Source organism: Magnolia sinica, chromosome 15 (assembly GCF_029962835.1).
Source record: "Magnolia sinica isolate HGM2019 chromosome 15, MsV1, whole genome shotgun sequence".
Taxonomy (NCBI): domain Eukaryota; kingdom Viridiplantae; phylum Streptophyta; class Magnoliopsida; order Magnoliales; family Magnoliaceae; genus Magnolia; species Magnolia sinica.
Window position 1 is genome coordinate 66,033,487 of NC_080587.1, and position 23,037 is coordinate 66,056,523.

The window sequence follows — 23,037 nt, forward strand, 5'->3', positions numbered from 1 at the left end:
GATTAACTGGTTTTAGAATTAGACCCAAGGGCCTGTTTGGCCGGGCAGATTGGATGGGATTGGACGGTATTAGAGTGGATTGCATGGATTTCAAGGTAATGATAGCTGCGTCAGTGGATTGGTGCAAGATCCATGGGATTGCTATATCCGGTCTGTTTGGCACGCCCGGCCAATCCTAGGATTAAACATTCCAATCCATTTCAATCCCTCGAGCCAAACAGGTCCTACGCAATTTTGAAGGGATTGGAGTGGATTGGATGGAATTTAAAGGTAATAATGGTGATGTCAGTGGATTTTCTTAAGATACATGGGATTGCTATATCCCCGGGGTATGCATCCCATGTCTGTTTGGTGGTGGTGACTAATATTCTCTTTCTAGTGCACTGTGTACATCCACCAACATAGAAGACCGTAGAAGATAACTATGTATGGACATCCACCAATATGCCTAAGAACTATGCATTCAACACTTTAATTCTTATAAATATGTCACTTTAGAGAACATCTAGGAGATGAAAACATGTGTTTATTTTTTTTTATTTTTAATGATGGTTGATGATTTTTGTTTATTTCATATATTTATTTAATTTCATGGTACCCAGTGCCTAATATTATCGAAGGGTTATAATTATTCCATCAAGAAGAGCATATCACATGGTCCATTAATTAAGGGGTTATATTTAAGAGATGTATGTAGATAAGAGTATAAGTGTGCCAAATGTGGTGGCAAAATAATAACACGTTTTGTCTCATATTCTCTCCAAGAAACTGACATTGGGACAATTTGAGCAAATTTGAGAAATTGTAGATATTTGTGATTTGTTTTTATTAGACAGTTTTTGTAAAAAAAAATACTTATTTTTAAATATTATAACTTTTAATTTAAGCTTTCAACAGCCAAAATAATTTTCAGATCTTATCTTCCTGTTTACCGAACGGCACCTTATATCCACACCGTCCATACGATCTAAAAAATGAAGCATATCTAAATGCTATGTGAACCACATCACGTAAAAGGAGTGGTGAACGAATGCCCACCGTTAAAATCTTCTCGGGGGGCCACCAGAATATTTATTTTCCATCCAAGCCGTTGATAAGGTACATAAGACTTCGATGAAGAGACCACAAGAATATCAACTTGATCCAAGAGTTCTGTGGTCCCCAAGAAGTTTTTAACGGTGGGCATTCAATCATCACTGTTTCCTTTGCATGGTCTACCTGAGATTTGGCTCCGTTTAATTCTTAGGATCATGCCCTAAATGAGCCGACGGCATAGATGGACGGTGCCGATACAAGACACATACATCAAGGTGGGCCCCACAGTCAGGGATCCACCGATCTCGATGTATGCGGGGATTCACCGAAGCCGCGTCCTGGAAATACGTCCCGACTGCATCTGAGCCCGGCTCCTATTGCTTTTGGGTGTTTTACACGGCAGGTGCTGTAGACGAGACCAGTTCGTTCCGTACAACCCATCGTCTCCCATTTCTCTCTGATAGAGAAGAGAGAGGAAAATGACGGAGGGTGACCATCCTCGTCTCATCCTCCCTTCTTTTCTCTCTTCTTCTCTCTGCAAGGTTCTCCCTCCCTCTCTCCCTCTCTCCAAATCCTCTAAAATTGCGTCTCATCCTCCTTTTCTCTCTTCTTCTCTCTGCAAGGTTTTCTCTCCCTCCCTCCCTCCCTCTCTCTCTCTCTCCAAATCCTCTAAAACTGCGTTGAAAATGACAGGAGCTGGAATTCATACACAAGAGCAGCAGCACCGTCGGATACAGGCCCAGCGTCTTCTCCACCACTCTCTCTCATCTAATCGCTACCAACTCTCCCCATCTCCTCCTTCCTTTCCTCCCCATCCGAGGTTCTTTTTATCCATCCATCCATCCATCCATACATACATTCATCTCTTTCCTTACCTTCGCATCCTCAATCTGGTTTTCTGCAGAGAGGCTAAAAGAGAGAGTGGAGGAGTTCTTTGGGTGTGACTATGAGCTATTTGTGGAATTTACCGGTCTCATCAGGTGCCCTTCTTATACTTCTTTTAGGGTTCGTTTGGATGCTTGTAAAGTTTTAAGTGGTAAACACTTCACCTGAAACTCTTTTCAGGTGCTGTCTTGTTTTGCATTAAGTTGTAAACTATTTACATTTAAAGTGTTTACGGCATGTAATGAGGTATTCACACTTGACAGAGCTTGGAGAAGTAAATTCCTATAAAATCTTCAAATGACATATAGAGGCTTCATTTAAGATAGATCATTGGGTTGAACCCATCTCAATAAAGCTTGGGGCCGATCCTTATGCTGAACAAGCGAGCCATAGAAGTAGGCCCACTAATTCAAATTCCCTACCTTTGGTTTAAATTCTTTCTAATGGCTATTGAAAATTCAAATTTTAAGACTTCCGAAAGCTATTTGGGTGAAAAAAAATTGCCCATGGCCACTAGCGTTGTATGCATTAGAGATGGAAGATATTCATATCTGTCTAGTGCAAGGGAAAAGAATTGATACTTTGATGGAGTGTGATGGATGATATTGGGCACTAATATATTAATTAAAAAAATTGGCATATACATACATTTAATTCAACTTAAATTATAATATTGTGGGATCATGAATCAAAAACTATGCTAAAGATTAGATTGGAGGGCATTTATGGATGGCTCAAAATGAAAACTATTCAACAAACACGTGTCCACAATGAAGGGGTCAAGATTGCTCAACAAATCTGATTTTGGGACCCTGACATATTGATGGTGGGTTTCACAGTTTGAGGCCATGCATGCCACTGTACAAGTTGTGAGAGCCTGCCAAGCATCATACTCCAGCGGAGTATCAAATAACTCTCCCTTTTCTCATGGAACCATTTGAAAGTCCTGATACACAGTCATGGAGGGTTCTTCATGTTGTCTTGTATTAGAAATGGAGAGCAACCAATATCTCTCTCGCTATCATCAAAAGCAGTTGATAAATCTGTAAGTACCTTCTCATTTTTTCTCAAAAATATCTTTCATTTCATCCAATATTTCATCTCATCTCATGCAGAAGAAAACTCCAAATCACTCCCAACCCCATAGATTCAACACCTCATTCTCTAATGTGGATTGTGGCATATGTACAATATATAGCGATGAGCACATTGACATGTGTGGGACTTGAAGATTGATGGTGGCACTTGTGCAAGTATGGAGACTTGAACTTGGACTGTCGTGCATTGACTTTTAAATAATAAATAACACTGATTAAGCTGACCAGTCTAAAGTCTGTGATGCTTTTAGCTCCATCATTCTTGGGAATCCAAGAGTTTGTCCCTGGCAGCTTTTGCTGGCACACCTTTGCTTGAATCTGAATGGTCCCTTAACCTTTTGGCATTTGGCAACATGTCCTAGGTTTTACGTGAGGGTGCTATCCAATGCTTCTAGATTGGCACCCATGTTCTGCAACTTGTCCAATGTACACATGGCACATGAGCCAAGGTTACCGTGACCATGGGTTGTTTTGATACGTGGAACGGGAATGGGTACGTGGTATACTACTTTCTCCAATACATGATACATGAGGGTAGGATCAGGTGGGTGCGTAATGAATTTATCCCATTCTCTCATTTTTAGGTGTCTATGAAACAGGCCTAAGCATATGCAATATAACATTATACTTTTTTTTTTTTTTTTTTTTGAGGCAGTAAGGTGTGTGTGTGCGCACGTGTACGCGCCATGGAACATGAAATGAAATGTGAGTTGAGATGGACTAGTGGCAAGACAAGGAAGGATAGAACTAGAAATGAATGCATCCATGGGAACTTAGGAGTAGTACCAATATGTAATAAGATGAGGGAAAGTAAAGTTGGTTTGGTCATGCAATAGAGACCAAGAACCACACTAGTTAGATGGAGTGAGTTGGTACAAGGTGAAGTCTCTAAAAGGGCAAATGTTAAGGCACAAAAGGACTTGGGTGGAGATAGTAAGAAAAGACAAGATGACCTATGGTCGAATTAAAGTTATGGCCCTTGATAGAGTGGAATTGCGGAACAAGATTCATGTTGCTGACCCCAATTATTGGGATGAGGCTTAGATGATGGTGATGCCAAAAACTTGCTACAATGTAACATTCACTAATAAGAGCTGATCCAAAAACAAATAATTCTGCATAAATTTACTTGCATTTACAGTGTAACTAAAATGAGCAATTCCCAGAAGTGCATTCTATTTCTTAGTTTAAACTTCCTGAGAAGCCTTCAAAATTCCTCTTACCTGAGGATCTACATAGGGGCTTCTTTAAGTCAATAATCATTTCTCCTAACACAATTTCACACGTTGCCAGGCACGTTCATGGGACATCAGAGATGCATCAGTGGCACCCACCTTGTATATGTATTGGACCAAAAAATTAGCCAGTCAACTCACTAGTTGGGCCTCACATGTACGGAAACAGCAGACAGTTTAAAATTTGGTTCGCATTCAATGCACACTAGTGGCCTGCTTGATGAGGGACTTGCCTATTTTTGGGCTTGGACATTTACAAAAGGGGGCCTGCCTCATGAGCTGCCTGGATCTCATGCATGTGGCTTGTATTGGAATCTGCACCTGTTTGTGGTACATGTATGAGGAGGTGCATGGGGGCTTAGTAGCACTCTACCTTGATCATTGTTTGATGTTATTTATTATTGGGTATTGTAATTCAGTTGGTGTAGAGGAGCAAGTATTGGGTGGCACAGTGATGACAATAGGCCCTATCTAAAACAAAGAAGCTTTGCGGTGCGTACAAAACTTGTTCGGGATATTTCACTTTCAGTTGCGGGAGTTATTCAATTCTATATTTTGACAAGGTATTATCAATTTTTTCATGGGCTGATATAGCAAAGTTTAAACTATCCAGAAGTCTGCCTGTTTACATCCAGAATCTTAGATCTAGATTTCTTTTGATTGTCCTTTTCATGCACATATACATGCTATTTATTAGTTCAAACAAGTCTTTGGAACTTGTAACTTGGCTTGTGATTGATAACTCTTACCTTAGCTACACAATTCTTCTAACTAGGTGTCATTCTTGCTTTGAATCATGCTCCAAGATCGCACTCCCTCTCCTGCTTGTTACCTGTTTATATTTGAAAACATTTTGAAACAGATGCTTTCCCACTCTCGCACCTAAATCTGTTGCTGCTTTGCTTCACGCTTGATTCAACTATAGTTCTCAGTTCATGGGTGCATTTGGATGCACAACTATATTGAACTGCAAACATTTAGTTCAATCAAGAGGAAATGACCAAATCGCAATGGTCTTTCCTATTCGTAGTGAGGAAATAGCTGTCAGATTCCGGTTACATTTCTTTCATTTCCAACTTGAAAAATCATATTATTGCAATTTAGAGTCTCATTCTTCAATGTGGATGCCGAGGGCGGCACTTACCTGTGGGATCGAAACATGCAGGGGTCTGTAGTAGTGATGAACCTGAGCTAAAACCTCTACCATCCCCACCATTGGATGCCAGTTCTCAATCTTGCCGAGAGGGCCATCATATAAGGTTTCCCACTGTTTAAAACCTGGACTGGACTGGACAATTGGACTGGTTTGGACCAGAACTGCCCTCTACCATTGTCCAGTTCTATATAGGATCTGTTTTTGGATAGGACCATCGAAGTTGAATGGGTTTCGCAGTCACCAAATGGTTTGACCCGGAGGGTTCCAAGTGACCCACCTCGGGTTACGCATCCATTTGGGTGCTCCATTACTTCCTCATCTCCTCTCACGGTGCCCTGATTTGGTGGCCAGAATATCTAAACAGTATGTTCCACCTGGTGTAAAGCTCAGATCTTGCATTCGTGTGCCATCGTTGCACTTGTGGCTGCATCTTGATGGCTCTACCATTTTGGTTCCTCTGGGTCCACCGCCTCATCTCCAATGCATCATATGGTTACACGTAGCGTGAAGTGAAGTAGCAACAAATTTGGGTGTGGAAGAGGGTAAATGTCTGTTTTAACTTTTATGACTTTTTTTTTTTTTTTTGAGAGATAACAAAGCTTTAATAGAGAAGCGCCAAAAAGCACAAAAGAATACAACCCAACTCTAAACTCCAACATGGTGGAGAGAATGGCAGGATCAACTGCCTATACAATAGAAACCCAACCCACAATATTGGGTTTTATATCATTAACAACCTCATCAATCGAAGGTCTTCAATTCCTAAAACGTCTTCTATTACACTCACCCCAAATGGACCAAATTATTGCTAGAACCAGAAGATGCCAAACGGCTTTCCTATCCTTGCCCAGCCCACCTCCTTGCCACGCCCAAAACAGATCTGTGATTTAGCTCGGCATATCGCTCAAGCAGGAAGGAAGACGTGGATAAAGGAATCTCAAACCTTCTGGGCAAACATACAGTGAGTAAAGAGATGATTGATTGATTCCATGTCTTACATGCACATCTGTGGGTATAAAACTAGGAAGTAGGAGAGGTGGCATGAGTCCGAAGTGCAATTTAAATCGGGAGTGGCACCATGTTTGAAGGATCTTGCAACCAAGGTGCATCACTCAGAGGACAAGTTGCATGTGTTGGTACATAATTCTAAAAAAAAAATAAAAAAAAATAATTCTTTTTTATGATTTTCATATTTTTATTATATTGGTTATGATGTCGCCATGATATCATGGGTAAACTCAGTTTGACCGGCTCTCGGACTGTTTTGGAGTGAACCACCCACTAAAATGGGTTGACATCTGGTCCAGCTTTAAAACATTGTCATTTGAGGACATTTTTGCAGGTAACTGAACCGAGATTCTCGATGTGTTCATTTTCCTCACCAAGACCTTCATCACGTTGACCCCCACTGAATCTCTACATCCACTGAGCCACGTCTCTCTCTGATATTTTCTCATTTGCCGGTGATCCAATCAGTCTGTTTTCCATAAATCTTTTCCCTTATGCTGCTGCTTTGCCGTGCATCTTCATCAGTCTCCTCCCATCTCACATCTGTCTAGGCTTGTAATGTCCTGACCATCCAGCTTCAATATGGCATCTCTCTATGATTTTCAATCCCTCCGGCTATGATTTTGTTGCGAGTTTGTTAGAATTCTCCTTCCTTTTCCATATTCTTTCTGTAGAAATCCATTCTTCTCCTTTTCTCCTTTGGGCCACAGACAGCCCTACTAAGACAACCTTTCCTCCAAACTTTGAACCATCGACCATATTGATCTCCTTTTCTGCTTCCTCTACTGCACAAAAGCAGATGAAGGCAAACCTTTGTTTTGCCTGAGATACTGTCCATAGCAATATAGTAATTGTTAATATCTCCTGGAATCTTAAACAAGACTAAACAGTTCCATCCTTGTTATCGTGACTGGTAGATCATGGACATGAAGGGATATCGATCATCTCCGTTTGTCCACCTGCTTTCCTTTCCATGCCGGAAAAAGGTAGGTAAAAAGCACAAAGAGCGAGTTTCCTAGTCCTGTGAAAACTTCAGAAGAGCTTCACGAGAAGTAGATAGAGGCCACAAGAACTCCAGGTAGCACAGATTCCAGAGTCCAAATCTGATATCACGTGCTGTGCAAATGGGGAGGCATTCCATCCATGACATCTGCACAGTCAAATGGGATTACACTTGACCTATCAGAACTGAATATGGGATGCATCCCATCCTTCCACAACATCTGCAATGAAATGGGATTAGTCTAGACATACCAGAACTAAAGATGGGTTTCCAGAAAAATGGAACTTCTAAAGCAATAGAAGATATTTAGAGAAGTAATTGCATCTTGCCTTTATTTTTTCAGTTATCTGCAATTTATTTCCTCTAGAGGGGTTTTAGTTGGGCTGTCCAATTTTAAAAAAGTGTAGAAATCAGGTAGAAACCTTCAGGCACAAAAATTCTCATTTCTTTGTTGTTACTCATGTGCACCCTCTATGAAACAAGTATCGATGTTGCTGGTGAAGACAGGTTTGGAAGCAGTCAGCTAATGATGTGTTTTTAGCCAAGTATCTTTTGTCAAGTATCTTGTGCCTAGTATGGAAAGTCCCAATCCCTCCCTGTGTTTAAGCGTTTGTTTGGATTGCCTCGATGAACAAAATCCTTACTGTTGACAATTTCAAGAAAAGGAAAATGTTGCTACCCAATATATCTATTATCTGCAGAAATGATGAAGAATCCATTGATCATCTACTTCTTCATTGCAAGGCAGCATGTGTGTCTTCAATTGGTTCACTGTTCGGTGGATAATTGGATGATTGGTTTTTAATGTCATCACTGGGTGGCCTGCTGGTCTTCTCTCTTTTCGGGGAAAGAACAATTTGGATGATGCTTCCTTTTGCTATCCTTTGGTGTGTGTGGAGGAGAGGAATGCAAGAGAAGTTGAGGATAAAGCTGCTCCTCTTTCCTCTTTCAATTAGAGCATTGCTTTGCTGTTTTTTTCTAGTAGGTTTTGGTGTTGCCCAAGTTTGCAGGGATCTAGATGGACTTGCTGCAGAGAGAATGGATTTCAATTTTATCTGGTGGCCGGTTTTGGCTGGTTCGGCCTATGTACTTTTTGGTTTTTTTTTTGGGATCTGTTTTGTTGTTGTTGTTGCCTTTCCGACTCTGTGGAGAGCAGTGTGGGTTGACTAGAGGATCATCTGTGCAACTTGTTTTGTTCTTTGCTCCATATCTTTTTGGTGGAGCTTAATGATATGGTTATCTTCTTTTTTTGAAGGATAATATGGTTCTGTAAAAAAAAAAAGGGGTCCACATGTTGAATTTATGTTTTACTTATTTGTTCTTGTACTCTTATGCATTTAGTCAAAGTTGTCACCACAATTACCTCTGCTAGTGCTACTCGCAAGAGTGAGATTTTGTAACCTAGTGCAGCTTGTGTGTGAGATCCAGGAAGCTCATCAGGTGGACATCACCACTGACCATGTGCCATGGCCTCAAAATTAGTTTGTTCAGACATCTATTGACAAAATGTGCACGTTGAGCATGGATATTGGCCAACTCTTTTTAACAGTCCATTTTTACTGCAATTTCAGCTGACCTAATGGCTAGACAAGCCTGATTTTCATGTCGTGATTGACACATACATGGTGTGGCCTGCCTAATGAAGGGCCCAGATCTCTCATGCACATGCACATGCAACAAAAGTAGTATTCCAACTCCTCCAGCCCATAGTCCTCACATTTCTCTACCATATTCCTTTTCCAATGAATGTAGTTCTCTTGGGAGGTGAGGATGGGTTATTCTGCATGTGTGCGTCTGGGTGAGGGTTTTTAACTTTTTCTGCAGGAGTTTTGAGGATTCTCCTTGTATGATCAAAGTAACTATGCCGTAGCTCTGTTCTCTAAATTGTTCTTAAAAGGGAGAAAAAAAATCCTGACTAGCACACTTTTCTTTTGCTTTGTGGGCCACAGGCAGTCTGTTATCTTAATAGTCATGGAATGGACTTCAAAGGTGGATTGTTCCACTTCCATGATGGAGATCCTGCAACCATTGTTCCAATGGCTGGAGTAAGTGCAGCTTAACAACAAATTCTATTAATGGATGGATTTCTATTCCCATTTCCTGCAATTACTTGATTGATGGTGATTAATCCATCGCACATGTTGCATCATTAAGTTGAAACCATGGGCCCCATCATGGATGGGGCATATCCTAAGAAACAAACAGCTAGGGTGATTTTACCATCTGCTATTAGCTGCTGAATTTGTGCAACTGACCATTTTCCTTTCCGTTTTATTGCCACCTATTGGATGGCTAGAATCATCCAGTCACTGTTGGATTTAGGGTGTGATCAATCCACAGAGGGGCCACAGTTTGGAGGGACTGTCTGATTGACATACATGATGTGACATGCATGTTGGAAGAATCACTTACCATACAAGGAATGTTTGAAAATGCACATAGTTCAGCCCTTCTATGAATATAGTTTTTGCTCTATTCATTCTCATTTTCTTGACAAGTTGAGCTTTCAAGTGGGGTATATAGTTTGGAGCTAGTAAGCTTTACCAGAGATTGGCATATTCCAGAATAACTTACATAAAAATGGAACACAACTGAGTTTTATTTTATTTTATGTATGTTATTGTATATGGAAGTAGCGTTTGACAACTGGAGGCATTATATGATCCTCAACCTAATCTTGTATAGTGGGGTGTATATTTAGGTGATCCAGACTGTGGGGCGTATGCTTAGGCAATCCAGACTGTTGTTCTGATGGGGCCCCACCACAGAGAGGACATGCCTCAAAAAGTTCTCAAAATGTAAGATTCTAGCCATCCAATATTTGGTGTTTTTCTATTGAATGACCATTGTGATAACTCTTTTCTAGTTCTATTTTTGCGAAGGGGTTATAATTGTCCAACAGGGGAGAGTCTTGGGCATGTTCCATCCATGTAGGGTCCTATCAGATCAACAGTCTGTATCATCATATATGAGTCCCACTTATACATACTCAAGGTGCGAGGGTGCTTGCAAATCCTCGGGTCAAGGATCATATAATTCTCAGACAACTGTTAGTGATGTCAATATTATGATAATGATTTTCTGGTATGCCATCAGGATGCTTTGATATACACAGCTGATAGTCGCAATATTCATTGTGTAGAAGAGGTAATTTTCTGGTACTTATTTAGAATGTAATTTTTTTTTTTTTTTTTTTATAAGTTTTCGTTTTAGTTTTAGTTTTTTTATTTTATCTTATTTTATTTATTTTTAATATTCTTATAGCTGAAATTTAGTGTGTAACTTGGGAATGTAATTTGATCAATCTTATATCTGAACTTCGACACACAACTTGTTAAAGTCTTACTTTCAAGATAGGTTGATATTGGGTGGTTGGTTCTGAAGGCTGAGACGCTGTGTAGCACCTTTGGATTCTGAGTGGACCAGTTCTGCACCACCTGAAATAAGAATGTGATGATAATGGGTCCAACTCGTCATATTACCACAATCATGTTTTGGACCTTTTTGCTGGCTGCACCTTTCTGTGGATCCATCATTTGCATTTTGTGGGATGCAGCAAACGCCTCACATTGTAAAGTGCATCTGGGTTTGGTCTGATTCTAATGGTGCATCCAAGTGGGCCGAACTGATACAATGGATTGACCAAGTTGAATTCTTGGTCAAGTTCTCTCGGCTTTTCTTGATCTCATGGCATAAAGCGAACCTAATGTAAATCACGTGGTCATTTTACATGTCTTAGCCTCCTAGCCGTGTGAAAATGATTCCCCAAATTGGATCGATTTGTTTAGTCTCATTTTGAGTCAAGACTCGCTTAAGTCGGAAGTGAATCGACCCGACTCACCTGAGGTCGGGGGTTGCTAAGGGTATCAAACTGGATTGGGTCCAACCGAGTCTGAGTTGACTTGGATGAGTCACACGGGACTCACTCAAGTCTTAAAACTATTCTCTTAGCATTCTTGACCTTCAAATTGTTTTCCTTATCCCGCATTCCTCATCGTGTGCCACTTTTTCTCTTCATAATTTGCTTGCTGTTTGACAGATAACTGATGGCGAAAGACTTACACTGACATTGTGGTTCACCCTCGATCCCTCCCATGATGAGGACCCCAAACTTATTTCCCTTTTATCTCAAAGACTCTTGAGCCATGACAGACCTGATTCCTACCTGCCTTCTCCGGCATCCAGTAACATGTACTGGTTTTCTTCAGACTCAGCATCTGACCACCAACTGGGTTTTGACATACGATGGGCAAGAGTATGTGCCCTTGGTTACAATTTCTATACTTCTGATGATAGGATTGATAGTTCAATATCCGGTTCATCATTTGATCCCTTGGAGCTACTCAATGGGCCATTACAACTAGCAAGGGAAGATGAGATATTCGAGAAGGAATTTGTCAACAGTCTGCATGCCCTGCAGGTACCTTTCTAGCTAGAAACTTGATTCCTGGTTTTCCGATTTTATGAAATATATGGTTGATTTTTTTTTTTGGTGCACCTCAAAAAAAATAAATGTATAGTTAGGATGGTACATATATTTCAGTTTCACATGACATGGATGCTAATCTCATGTGTGTTTATCGGTGTTTCAAATAGCGAACAACATGTAGCTAGTGTTCATCCCTTTGAAGTGTGAGGTGTAAGCTCTCTAGCATGTAGCATAAGCTAAAAACTCTTCTAAAATTTTAATTAAAAAAATAAAAAAAATAAGGGGAGTAAATATAAAGATAAAAAATAGAAAAAAAAACTGATTTAACACTATTGCTCATTATTTCAATAAAATCATTGAAAACATTAACGAACTTTGAGTGAAAATAGCAAAATGTTTCATATCATTGAAATATTAATTATTTTACTGTTTTGGTGAAAAATAATATGTAGTGGATGCTATGAAGCAGGTAGCGTACTCTACATTGCATTTAGCGTATGATGCGTAGTGTGTAGTGTTGCATTGGACTAAATCTTTTTTCATGGACCATGTGGGACAAGGGTTATGCTACGGTACGTAGTGTAAGCTATTTAAAACACCGGTGTTTATAAGGCAACTCATCAACCTACCACCAGATGTGCCAATGTGGGACATGGGTGCGAAGTCCAAGCTGGTGGAAAAACTTGACTCCCCAAATAATTTTTGCATAAAATATTCAAAAGCTATTTTCCAACAGGCATGAGACGTGTGTGGAAATCATTTGCTTTACTTATAGTGCATCATCTCTAAGGTTAACGGCTTGTAACATGGCTTGTGGCTCAGTGATCCAAAACCTAGATATTGTGGGCCCCACCATGGATGGTCCATGAACAAAAAATCCCTCGCATTGGACAATTTGAACTCTTCATTTGTTGCCTGGTGAATAGATGGTTAATAAGATATAAGTCCTCAACAGTCGATGTTCAATGCAAAAAAAGGCAAAGAGAATTGAAAAAAAATTTCAAAGGAACTTTGTATGGATGTAATGCAAGGCCATTTTCACATTGGGCTCGAGTGGGGTTGCCTGTGGGATGCGGGGGCACACTCGGAGTGGGCAGCCCGTGTGAGGCGGGTGGCTTGTGTGAGGTGGTACCCATGTGATTTGGGGCCCACGAGGGGGGTTCGGCAGAGGTCCTAATCCATGAGATATGGGGCCTGGGCTATTTTCCACTTGAATGTTCTTAATCTATCAATTGATCAAATTGGAGATGCACAAAAAAAAAAAAAAAAAAGGAAGAAGAAGAAGAAGACGACATTTTAGAGAATGAAACTAATGGAGGGGCAGTTTCACACCGGGCTCAAGTGGGGGTGCTTGTGCGATGCACGGGCACACTCGGGGTGGGTGGCCCGTGTGAGGCAGTGTCAATGTGATTTGGGGCCCATGAGGAGGGTTTAGCCGAGGTCCTAACCCATGAGATGTGGGGCCTGGGCTATGAGATAAAGGGATTGATTCGCCGTGCTCTAATAGTTCGAGCTTTTAGAGTAAGTGGTTAATTGTCCTGCATCAGGATGGGAGTTAGATGTTCTTAAATTTCACCTAATGAAATCGTTAGATGTTGAAAAACCCAAAGCTGAGGAAGGAAATTGTATAGGAAGGATTAAAGAAAGAAAATGGGCTTTGTTGGCTAAATGGTGCTGGATTTTCAGTCAAGGTGTTCTATAACGGTAGCCACTGCTGTTACCATTACAATATGGGCCGTAATGGCCGTTACAGCCCTTGTAATGGCTGTTACAGATTTTTTTATTTTTATTTAAAAAAAAAAAACCTATTTTGGCTCCATAACGGAGCGTTACGGGTCAATTTTTCCGTAACGTGTATCAGCTATCTCTATTACCGTTATGTAACCGTTTAGGAATACCTTTTGTAAACTGCAAGAGGCGTCAGGGAGAAGAGTTGTGGGCTCAAAATGAGGCATGAATGAGAGAGATTGACATTCGAGAATTGCATTAGGAGGAAAGGTTTGTTTGTTTGGAAAGCAATCTCAAAATTTGGAGATCCATCTAAAACATGTGGTGAAGATCATCTATGTTGGTCTAAGATTTAAAATCAATAACGGGGAAAGGGTCCTCTTTTATCCTGATCTTTGGCTCAAAGATGACTAATTGGCTAATACGTTTCCAATACTATATTTTGTAGGCGTCCAAAATTCAAGCAAAAATCAAAACTTGAATATGCTCGGCCCAAATGGTTCAAAATCTGAGTTTAAGCCAACGTGGGCCCAACGTATTGACAACCCTAATAAAGTTGCTTGGTCCATGCAGTTCCATTAGGGTGTGTTTGGATTGGGGGGGGGGGGGCGGCGTGTGGAATGCAAGGGAAATTAAAATTGTGACATAAGCAAATGTTAAATTGACATCAACTCTATGGGAAGGAAATCCTTTGTACTTGTTTGTTTTGCTAAAAAAAAGTCCTGGATAATGCTTTTTTGTTGCATTTTCCAGTGTTTGGATTGCAATCCACAAAGAAAAACTCATTTTCTCTCTAATTTTGCCATTTAAAACGTCATATTCGAGGGAAACCTCTTTTGCCGCCATTTGACTTTTTTGAGAAAAAGGTTTGATTCCCTTGTTAAGGTGTAAAAGGCTAGGCAAATGGTTTGCCACGGCATCCTCTGCTTTCAAGTAAGCGTGAACCAGTGTTTTAAATAGCGCGTAGCGTTCAACCCCTTATAGTGTGTAGCGTAAGCTACACAATACTTTTTTTATATTTATTTATTTTAATCATTTTTTTATATCAAAAAAATAGAAAACATATAATACATTGTAAGAATAAATATGAAAAAATGCAAAAAATAAAAATGGAAATGTCTACAGATGTTTCATTTTTCAAGTAAAAGCAAGCCAATTCACATATTTAAACTAAATCAAATTGGTATCACATCAAAAACAAAAAAGTCCCAATTGATAGTCATGTAACCATAATTTACTGAAAAAATAAAATTCACAGATGGACAGTATACACTACTAAGTAGACAGTTGGACACCATACATAGCTGGGCCATGCCATACACACATCACAGTGGGCCCTACGCAAGTGGGCCACGCCACACACACACCACAATGGACTCCACGCATGTGGGCCACGCCATACACACACCACAGTGGACTCCACGCATGTGGGCCATGGCATAAAACATCACAGAGGACCCCACAAAGAAAAAAAATTGAAAAAATAACCACAACTTTCCACCATACATAAAAAGAAAACTCATTAGCAATGATTAAAGGGCCGAAACATACCTTGAATAGAGATTTAATCAATCGGAAATTGATTTTTTTGAGCTATGTATCCATGTGGCTGCGAAATAGGGGAAATGTGATTTCTCCGTTGTTTGGGCTTCAATGCTCTTGAAAATACAAGAATAAGATGCTCCTATGGGGCTGACTCAATGCCCGAAATTTCGTCGTCAAGGGGCCTTTGGATTGAGAGAATCGAAGTTCTCTAGGAAGCTTGTTGCGGCAAGTGCGGCGTCGAGATAGGGCTTTCGAAAGAAAGCCTTCACAACCTTTTAAGTTAAAAAGGTTTTTTTTTTTTTTTTTTAAATATGAGTCTCCCACCATCTCCTAAGAGGAAAAAAGTCTCATCCATACATTTGGAGGCCCATTTTTGAATGGTTTAGATCGTAGAAAAGGTTAAATGAGCACATGTTTATAATCTACGCAGTGCCACGTGTGTGAAGGATGGTCTGGATAGATCTATATGCTGCCACGTGTGAGAAATATGAGTCACCACCATTTAAAACACTTTACAAACTCACAGAACAAAGTACATCTTTTGTTTTAACCAAAATGGAGCATGCTCTTGAGGCTTACGTTATTCACGCTACACGCTACATGCGTGTAGCGTATGGTACGGGAAATACGCTATTTCAATGTGCTACGTAGCATTTTTGGTACGCTACGCTACGTAGCATACGCTACACCGCTATTCACAACACTGGTGTAAACGTTTGGCTGACATAAACTGAATGCTTCCTCTATAAGAAGAACATTTTTGATTTTGCATGCGAACTAATTTGCTTGATTGACTTGAAAATGGTCTTTCTATATGAGGAAGATGAGGGAGTGTGGTCTTCTTTTGCTAGTGATTCTTTCTTGCCAAACTTTTCTTTGAGGCCATGCATCCCCAGGGTTCACGCAACCCCCTTGGGAAGCTTTAGGATTACTTTAGGCACCTCTAGTGTTTGTAGTATCAATAGTATCAGCCAGTGTTGTCAAATGTGATCACATATGTGAATTTGGATAGGTGGACTGCATATGCCCTGATGGCATATGCGGTTTTTAACCGTTGACACTTATGGAATCGCATACTTCTATGTGGTTATGCGATCACATAACCTCCCAACAGTTATTTTTTCTTCTTCTTTTATTTTTTTCCTTTTTGCCTATAAATATGCACTCCCACGCGCCCATTCTCCTTATTCTGATGCTCTCACTGTCTTTTGCTTTTTCACTCTAATATACAATCTCTCACTCTCCTAATCTCTCTCATAATCTCTGATCTCATTCATCTCTCTAATCTCATTCAATAATTGATTCAAGAGTGAGGCTCTTTCAACTTTCAACTTTCAAGGAATCAAGAATCAAGAGTTTAAGACTTGTCACTCTTTCAAGTTTCAAGAATCAAGAGTTCAAGCCTCTCTTTGTCACTTATTCTTTCTTAACTCTCCTAGTCTCTCAGTCTCTTACTCTTTTACTTTCTGACTCTCTCTCTCTTACTTGTCTTCTCTCATGATCTCATTCTCTCATAACTCGTAAGTCATAGATTCATAATCTCGTTCAAGTTTCATTGTTTTGTTTCAATAATGAGGATTCTTAGGTCTCACTCTTTCAAGGAATCAAGTTCAAGAGTCCAAGGCTCTCACTCTTTCAAGAATCAACAATCAAGAATCAAGAGATTCAAGAGTACTCTCAATCTTTGAAGTACAACTACAACTCTACAAGTCTAAAATACAATGCTAGAATTTCTGCAAATTACAAGGGCAAGGTACAACTGCAAGACGAGTACTCTCTCTCTCTCTCTCTCTCTCTCCTCTAAGTGTACAACTATAAGACTAGAAGTAGAGTATCATTATGTTTTCTTCCCAATCCTCTTCTTTGAAACTCAAGTCCAATGACTCGGGTGGAAAGTACAGACACTACCGTAGTGCCACTGAAAATTCCTACATAGTGTATGAGCTTTGTGGGTTTGAAGTGCTGGTGGCATTGGATGGCATAAGCAACTCCTTACACACATGCCGGGATTAACCCCTACCCAAAAAGAAGAAGAAGAAGAAGAATGCATAACAATGAGGTACTTGGAGAAGAGGTTATGGAACAAGAACAATATGAACATATTGATGTGGTTGTTGATGCAGATGATCACTCTACCCTTGCGACGACTAGGCGCTCTAGACCACCGAAACCCGAAAATCATGTGAGCATGGGCATGGGCCATTAGATAGATGGTGGTTACCCAAAGGGGTAAAGGAATCACTTAAACAACACTTGAAAATCATTATAAAACTAAAGATTGGAAAATTGTAGTCCAATATCTTGCTAAAATAGTTTGCTTTCAATACTTGTTAAATGGAAGAGCTTCAAAGTAATGGCTGAAGCAAGCCAACATGTTAATTTGGACTTGGACTAAAGCCTCTTTCATATCATAAAGTAAGGGAGACTTGCCTAAAAATAGAGGTTGAGTTTACTAGAAGCTTTATAATAGAATATAGAGAAGTGTGGAAAATCTACAACTGTATTTTAATGGTTGGTGGATGGACTGATAAATCCGACCGGACACTGATTGACTTTCTCGTGAATTGTTTGGCTCAGATTTAAAGTCTGCGGATGAATTGGCCCATTCCCACATGGCTGAATATTTGTTTAAATTATTAAATAAGGTTGTTGAGGAAATAGGAAAAGAATATGTTGTCTAAGTTATCACGGATAATGCAGCCTCCAATGCAGCCCCCCATTGCCTTCTTTTGAGGAAGTGATGCATTTATTTTGGACTCCATGAGCGGGGCATTGTATCGGTTTAATATTAGAAGATATAGGTAGGTTACATATTAAAATGATTGTTGAAGCTGGAAGAATAACTGTATTTATGTACAAACATGCTCTTTTACTCTATAACATGAGAAAAAAAATTTCGATTGTAATTTGCTTTGTTCAGCCGTCTCATGATTTGCAATAGCTCTTTTAATACTACAAAGGTTGTATGAAAAAAAAAAAATCTGAGCTTAAAAGCTTTATAGTGTTGGATGATTTGAATAATGGGCCTTAGTCAAAGAAGGTGAAAGAATTTAGTCCAAGAAACCATAATTTTGCAACCGTTTTGAACATAAGTATTGAGGCCATTAAAATCTTCAGAACCCTTAGTAGATGTGTTAAAATTGGTGGACAATGATGAGAGGCCAGCAATGAGATACATTTAAGTTAATCCAACTTAGAATACAAAAAAAAAAAAAAAAAAAAAACATAAAAAAAACAAAAAAAACATGAAGTTTTACTGTTATTTAAACAACTGACTGGTAGGGAATGTATCGAGTGGAATCGAACTAGAATGTTCTAGTATTGAAGAAGTTGCCCATGAAAATTCTTGGCCTCACATGCAAGTGGCTGTGAGTGCAATTGGAGTTTGTTTGAGGTGGTAAGATTTTGAATCCACTTTTTGGGTGTTTGATTTAGAATGAATATTAGAAGTATCTAAAGTAATCACTAATTCACTTTCGATTCGAATGTTATACAGATTAAAAAAAGGAACTGCTTTAAAGAAAAGAAGCTAAATGATTTGGTCTTCGTTCAATATAACCAAAATGTGTGAGAACGATTCCAACCTAGGTGAGAAAAGCCTCTATGATCCCCTTCAGATAAGTTGCGAAAACAACGATCATTCCTCCACCCCCAAATAACCCAGAAAACTGCCATGAGGAGAAGCCTCCAAAAATAGGTTTACAAGCCTTGCCACCACCTCCACCATGCCAAGCCCACATTAAATGTTCTACCAAACTAGGCATAGCCCAATCCACATGCAAGCTGGACATAAATGGTCCCAAACTCTATAGACAAATGGGCAGTGGATGAAAAGATGATCAATTGTCTCCTCGCTGCACATGCACATAAGGCAAATATTGGGCAAAATGAGCACTCTTCTTTGAAGATTGTTGACCATAAGGGTTTTATTCTGTTCCACCAACCCAACAAAAGCCGGTAACCTAGGAGGTGCGCTATAGGACCACTGATGGAAAGGGTGACCAGACTCACAAAAGGAGACATTCGAGAGATGGAGTTGTAAAGACCTCTCTGGCTGAGAAAGCCCCTGATTCGGTTCTAGCTCAAACAATACTGTCTTCTTGGAGAGAATCTGACTTTACCGAGTTAAGGAGCTCTGAGAGAGCAATAATAAACTCATCGAATTCGATGTCCAACATATGTCTACGGCGAGGGGACCATACAACCTTGTCCCCTTCTCTAGTGTAGCAATCCGCCACGCTAACATACCTATCTGGAGCGAGCCTAGCAATTCTGGGGAACAAGTTCTGAAGTGCCTGGGAACCGCACCAAACGTCCACCCATAATCTGATCCTAGATCCCGCACTAACCTTGAAGGCAATGCAACGTCTCACAAAATGCTGCGTAGCCATGATTGCCTTCCAGGCTCCTGAAGCTCTGTAAGAGGATGAAGCTTTGAAAAACCATCATCCCTCTTGAATCTCGTACTCAGTGGCTAGCAGACTTTTCCACAGGCTTCCCTCTTCGACGTTGAATCTCTAGATCCACTTCCTCAAAAGAGTCTGAGTTCATAAAATGTAAGGGTTTTATCCTTGCCCCCCAATCAGAGATGGGCTTACACACCTCCCATTTTAGAAGATGGAATTTGCTCCTGTTGCTATCCCTCTTCCATAGGAAATCCCTCAACTTCTCGAGCTTATCCAGAACTTATTTTGGGCACTTACAAAGAGGGGAAGTACACCGGCATGTTGTAAAATGTTGATTTAATTAAAGTCAGCCGAGCCCCCAATGACAGATATTTGCGCCGCCATGAGGAGAGCTTCCACTGGATTCTTTCTATAACCTTATCCCAAAGATGCTTAGCCGGTTTCCCCACCCAAAGAGGCAATCTGAGATAGTTTGATGGGAATGATCCCATTTGACAGCCAAAAGCAACAGCCAGACGACAGAGATCATCTTGCTGAACATTCACCCCAAGCATCTCCGATTTAGATGCATTAATCTTCAAGCCCGAGACCACTTCAAAGCATACAAGGATCTTTCTCAAATTCTTGACATATCCATCATTCGCCTTGCAAATTAAAAGAGTGTTGTCTGCATATTGAAGATGGGAGATAGAGCCTTGAATATTTGGGATTTGAAATCCCTAAAACAGACTATTTTCCTCACCCCTCTTTAGCATCATGCTTAAGGCTTCAACCACCACCACAGAAAGATATGGCGAGAGAGGGTCCCCCTGCCTGAGGCTCCTGGACGCTCTGAAAAAACCTTTAGGAGATCCATTTACCAAAATGGAAAAATGAAGCAAAATGAACACATGCCTTTATCCACCCCCTTCACGTTTCACCACATCCCATCTTTGCAAGCATGTAATACAGGAAGTCCCAATCAACATGATCATAAGCCTTTTCCATATCTAATTTACAAACTATGCCACTTTTCAATACACTTGTGAGTGATCAATACTGTGTCCAGAATTTTTCTCGAGACGAACGCCCCCTGATTGTCCAATATAACCTTGGAGATGCATTCTCTTGTTCCAAGTGCCAAGAGATGCATTCTCTTGTTCTAAGTGCCAAGATCTTAGCCAAAATCTTGTATGCCGCCCCCCCCCCCCTCCCCCCCCAAAGCTATAAATGTTGCCCCAAGCTCAAACAACAAGCACCCACAAAATATCACACTACTACCTTACAAATATTCCCCGATATCGTCAGTACATGCAATATGTATTAAGGATCTTGAGGCAGCATACCCTTCTTTTGATAAACTGAAAAAAATGGAAAAATCCCCCAAAACTCCATTTTCTAGCCCTTTTTTGTGGAATCCTTTTGTGGTCGGATTTAGACTACTTTCAAGTTGTTTGGAGAGAAATCAAAGTTTGGGTGGAGAAATTGCGATGGAAGAATGGAAACGGGCTGGAACACATTTCGTAAGATTTTTGTGATTTTGTTTGTTTTTATTTACCTCTTTTGCTTAGATTCAATAGAAATAAGTTACTAAATCACCTTTCAAGAAAAAAAAAAAATGTTCCTAAATCATGTTTTTGCATATTTTGCATGTAGGGCTTAAAAACTCAATGGACGCTACTTGTAGGCCTTCTACAGATTGAAGACAGTTTCTTAAATGTTGGACTGTAGGCTACTTATTTAACTATCCATTTTGACTGCCAGCACTCAATTGAACAGTTGGGTTCAGCTGATCAGTGTGATATTTGCATTCTGATCCGCATACAGTAGGCCCCACAATTTGGATGGTTTGGATTGAGATACAACTGTGCCATGTGCATTGTGGCTGTATGCATATCATATGTATTGATCATCATAGCTGGAGTATCAAGTAATTCCTCTATGGCATATCATCTTTCTTTATCTGAATTAGGAAGATTTTGGTAGCTTTTGATACATTATCATTTGTTTGCGATCGGGTTCATTCGTCATGTATGTATGAATGCATCTGAATTCCCATACATTCAAGCTTCTGTAGGGCGCACATTATCCGTGTAGAATCCAAACCATGCATGCTGCATCATGTTCACTGTACATCCCAAAATCAGGCCAATCCAAAAATTTGGTAGGCCACACCACACAAAACATTGTAAAATCACCCTTAAAACCTCTAAATTCATGTGGTTTGGCCCACCTCAGTTATATGATGGCCCGATGATAGGTGCCCCTTCATCCGAGTATGGCATGGCTAATGACCTGATTGGATGGCATACACAGAACATGTTTGGCTCCACACAATCCAAAAGTTTCTATGGTGGCCATCCCAATTCCATTGCTCACCATTGTTCCTTGTGGTGTGGCCCACCTGAATTTTGGATTATGCTACGGATCTTCAGGAGTGGGGGATCCGATGGATGGTTTGGATGGCACAGAAGCATCACAGTGAGCCCTACACAATTAAAATGTATGGAAAATCGCATAAAATCATTTCCCCCCAAAGCATCAAGAAACGATGATGTGTATACATACGCCATTCCACGACATGATGAGAGTAGTCTTTCACCTCGAGGTGGGGAGAACGATGCACCGTTTATACATCTGATCGTTCTATGGTTTTGAACAGGTGGTGCAGTTTTACTACTGGAGAGCCTCAGAACTGCAGGAAATGAAAGGGAGGAGAGAAACTAATGATGCTGTGAAACTAATCCAACCATCGTCTCGTAAAGGTTTCATGTCTACAGGCAACTATCAGCTTGCAGAAATGATCATTGGCCACTCATCTTGCAATGACGATAAGCGGCCCACTTTTGATTGGGTTGATTTTGCTGCTGCAATTGCGATTTGGGAAGATTACGTCCACAGATTATGTAGGGAATTGATGATTAGCATACCATACTGGAAGACCCACCAAAGTATTTTCACTGTTTCTCCTGATGGTGTTTAAGAGCTTGTGGTGATAGACTAGATCTTATTTATTTATTTTTATTTTTATTTTTATGGCAACAAATAAGCTTTCTTATTTAACAAAGTTAATTTGGTAAGCACTTTCTTAAAATATCTTATTTAGATTAAACTTGCTTATGACCATAAGTAAAAAGTTTTTTGCTTTTTCACTCTGTTTTTACTCTCTTCTTTTTCTGATCTCACCACATGATGGACGGTCCAGAGGCCTGCATGATGGGTCGTCTGTATAAAAGGTGGGCTTCACATGATGGGCAGTGGACATTGAAGGCCGGTCCCATGTGGTAGACAATTAACATTGATGGTGGCCCCCATATGATAGATGATCCACATTAAGGTGGGTCTCACATGATGAACAATCAATATCAGAGGTGGCCCCCTAATGATGAATGACCCATATCCAAAGTGGGCCTTGAAAATGGTGGCCCACTTTGAAGGTGGGGCCTGCATGATGGATGGTCCACATCAAGGTAGGCGTTACATGATAGGCAATGGGCATTGAAGTGGGCTTCACATTATGGACAATTAACA

The 23,037-nt window shown here is 40.2% G+C and overlaps 1 protein-coding gene across 5 annotated transcripts; it reads left to right on the top strand.

The window, feature by feature from the left end:
• Nucleotides 1–1,407: 1,407 nt before the first annotated feature.
• On the top strand, nucleotides 1,408–22,658 carry LOC131226685 (uncharacterized). Of its 5 annotated transcripts, XR_009161985.1 has the most exons (9): nucleotides 1,408–1,658; nucleotides 1,729–1,855; nucleotides 1,940–2,015; nucleotides 4,672–4,744; nucleotides 9,369–9,464; nucleotides 10,516–10,566; nucleotides 11,459–11,839; nucleotides 16,723–16,874; nucleotides 22,169–22,298. XR_009161985.1 is itself a non-coding variant. In XM_058222311.1 (8 exons), the coding sequence occupies exons 1-8, from the start codon at nucleotides 1,515–1,517 to the stop codon at nucleotides 22,487–22,489; spliced, it is 1,269 nt and encodes a 422-aa protein (XP_058078294.1). In that variant the 5' UTR covers nucleotides 1,408–1,514; the 3' UTR covers nucleotides 22,490–22,658. The 5 variants fall into 5 exon arrangements, 4 of the variants coding, with proteins under 4 accessions (XP_058078294.1, XP_058078296.1, XP_058078295.1 ...); XM_058222311.1 differs by lacking the exon at nucleotides 16,723–16,874 and having other exon boundaries at nucleotides 22,169–22,658; XM_058222313.1 differs by lacking the exon at nucleotides 16,723–16,874 and having other exon boundaries at nucleotides 1,408–1,577; nucleotides 22,169–22,658.
• The last annotated feature ends 379 nt before the right edge of the window (nucleotides 22,659–23,037 follow it).

Coding starts and splice junctions, on each gene's coding strand:
- LOC131226685 (XM_058222311.1), top strand. CDS start 1,515: ATGACGGAGGGTGACCATCCTCGTCTCATCCTCCCTTCTTTTCTCTCT. Junction 1,659..1,728: donor TCTCTTCTTCTCTCTGCAAG/GTTTTCTCTCCC, acceptor TGAAAATGACAG/GAGCTGGAATTCATACACAA. Junction 2,016..4,671: donor GAATTTACCGGTCTCATCAG/GTGCCCTTCTTA, acceptor ATTGTAATTCAG/TTGGTGTAGAGGAGCAAGTA.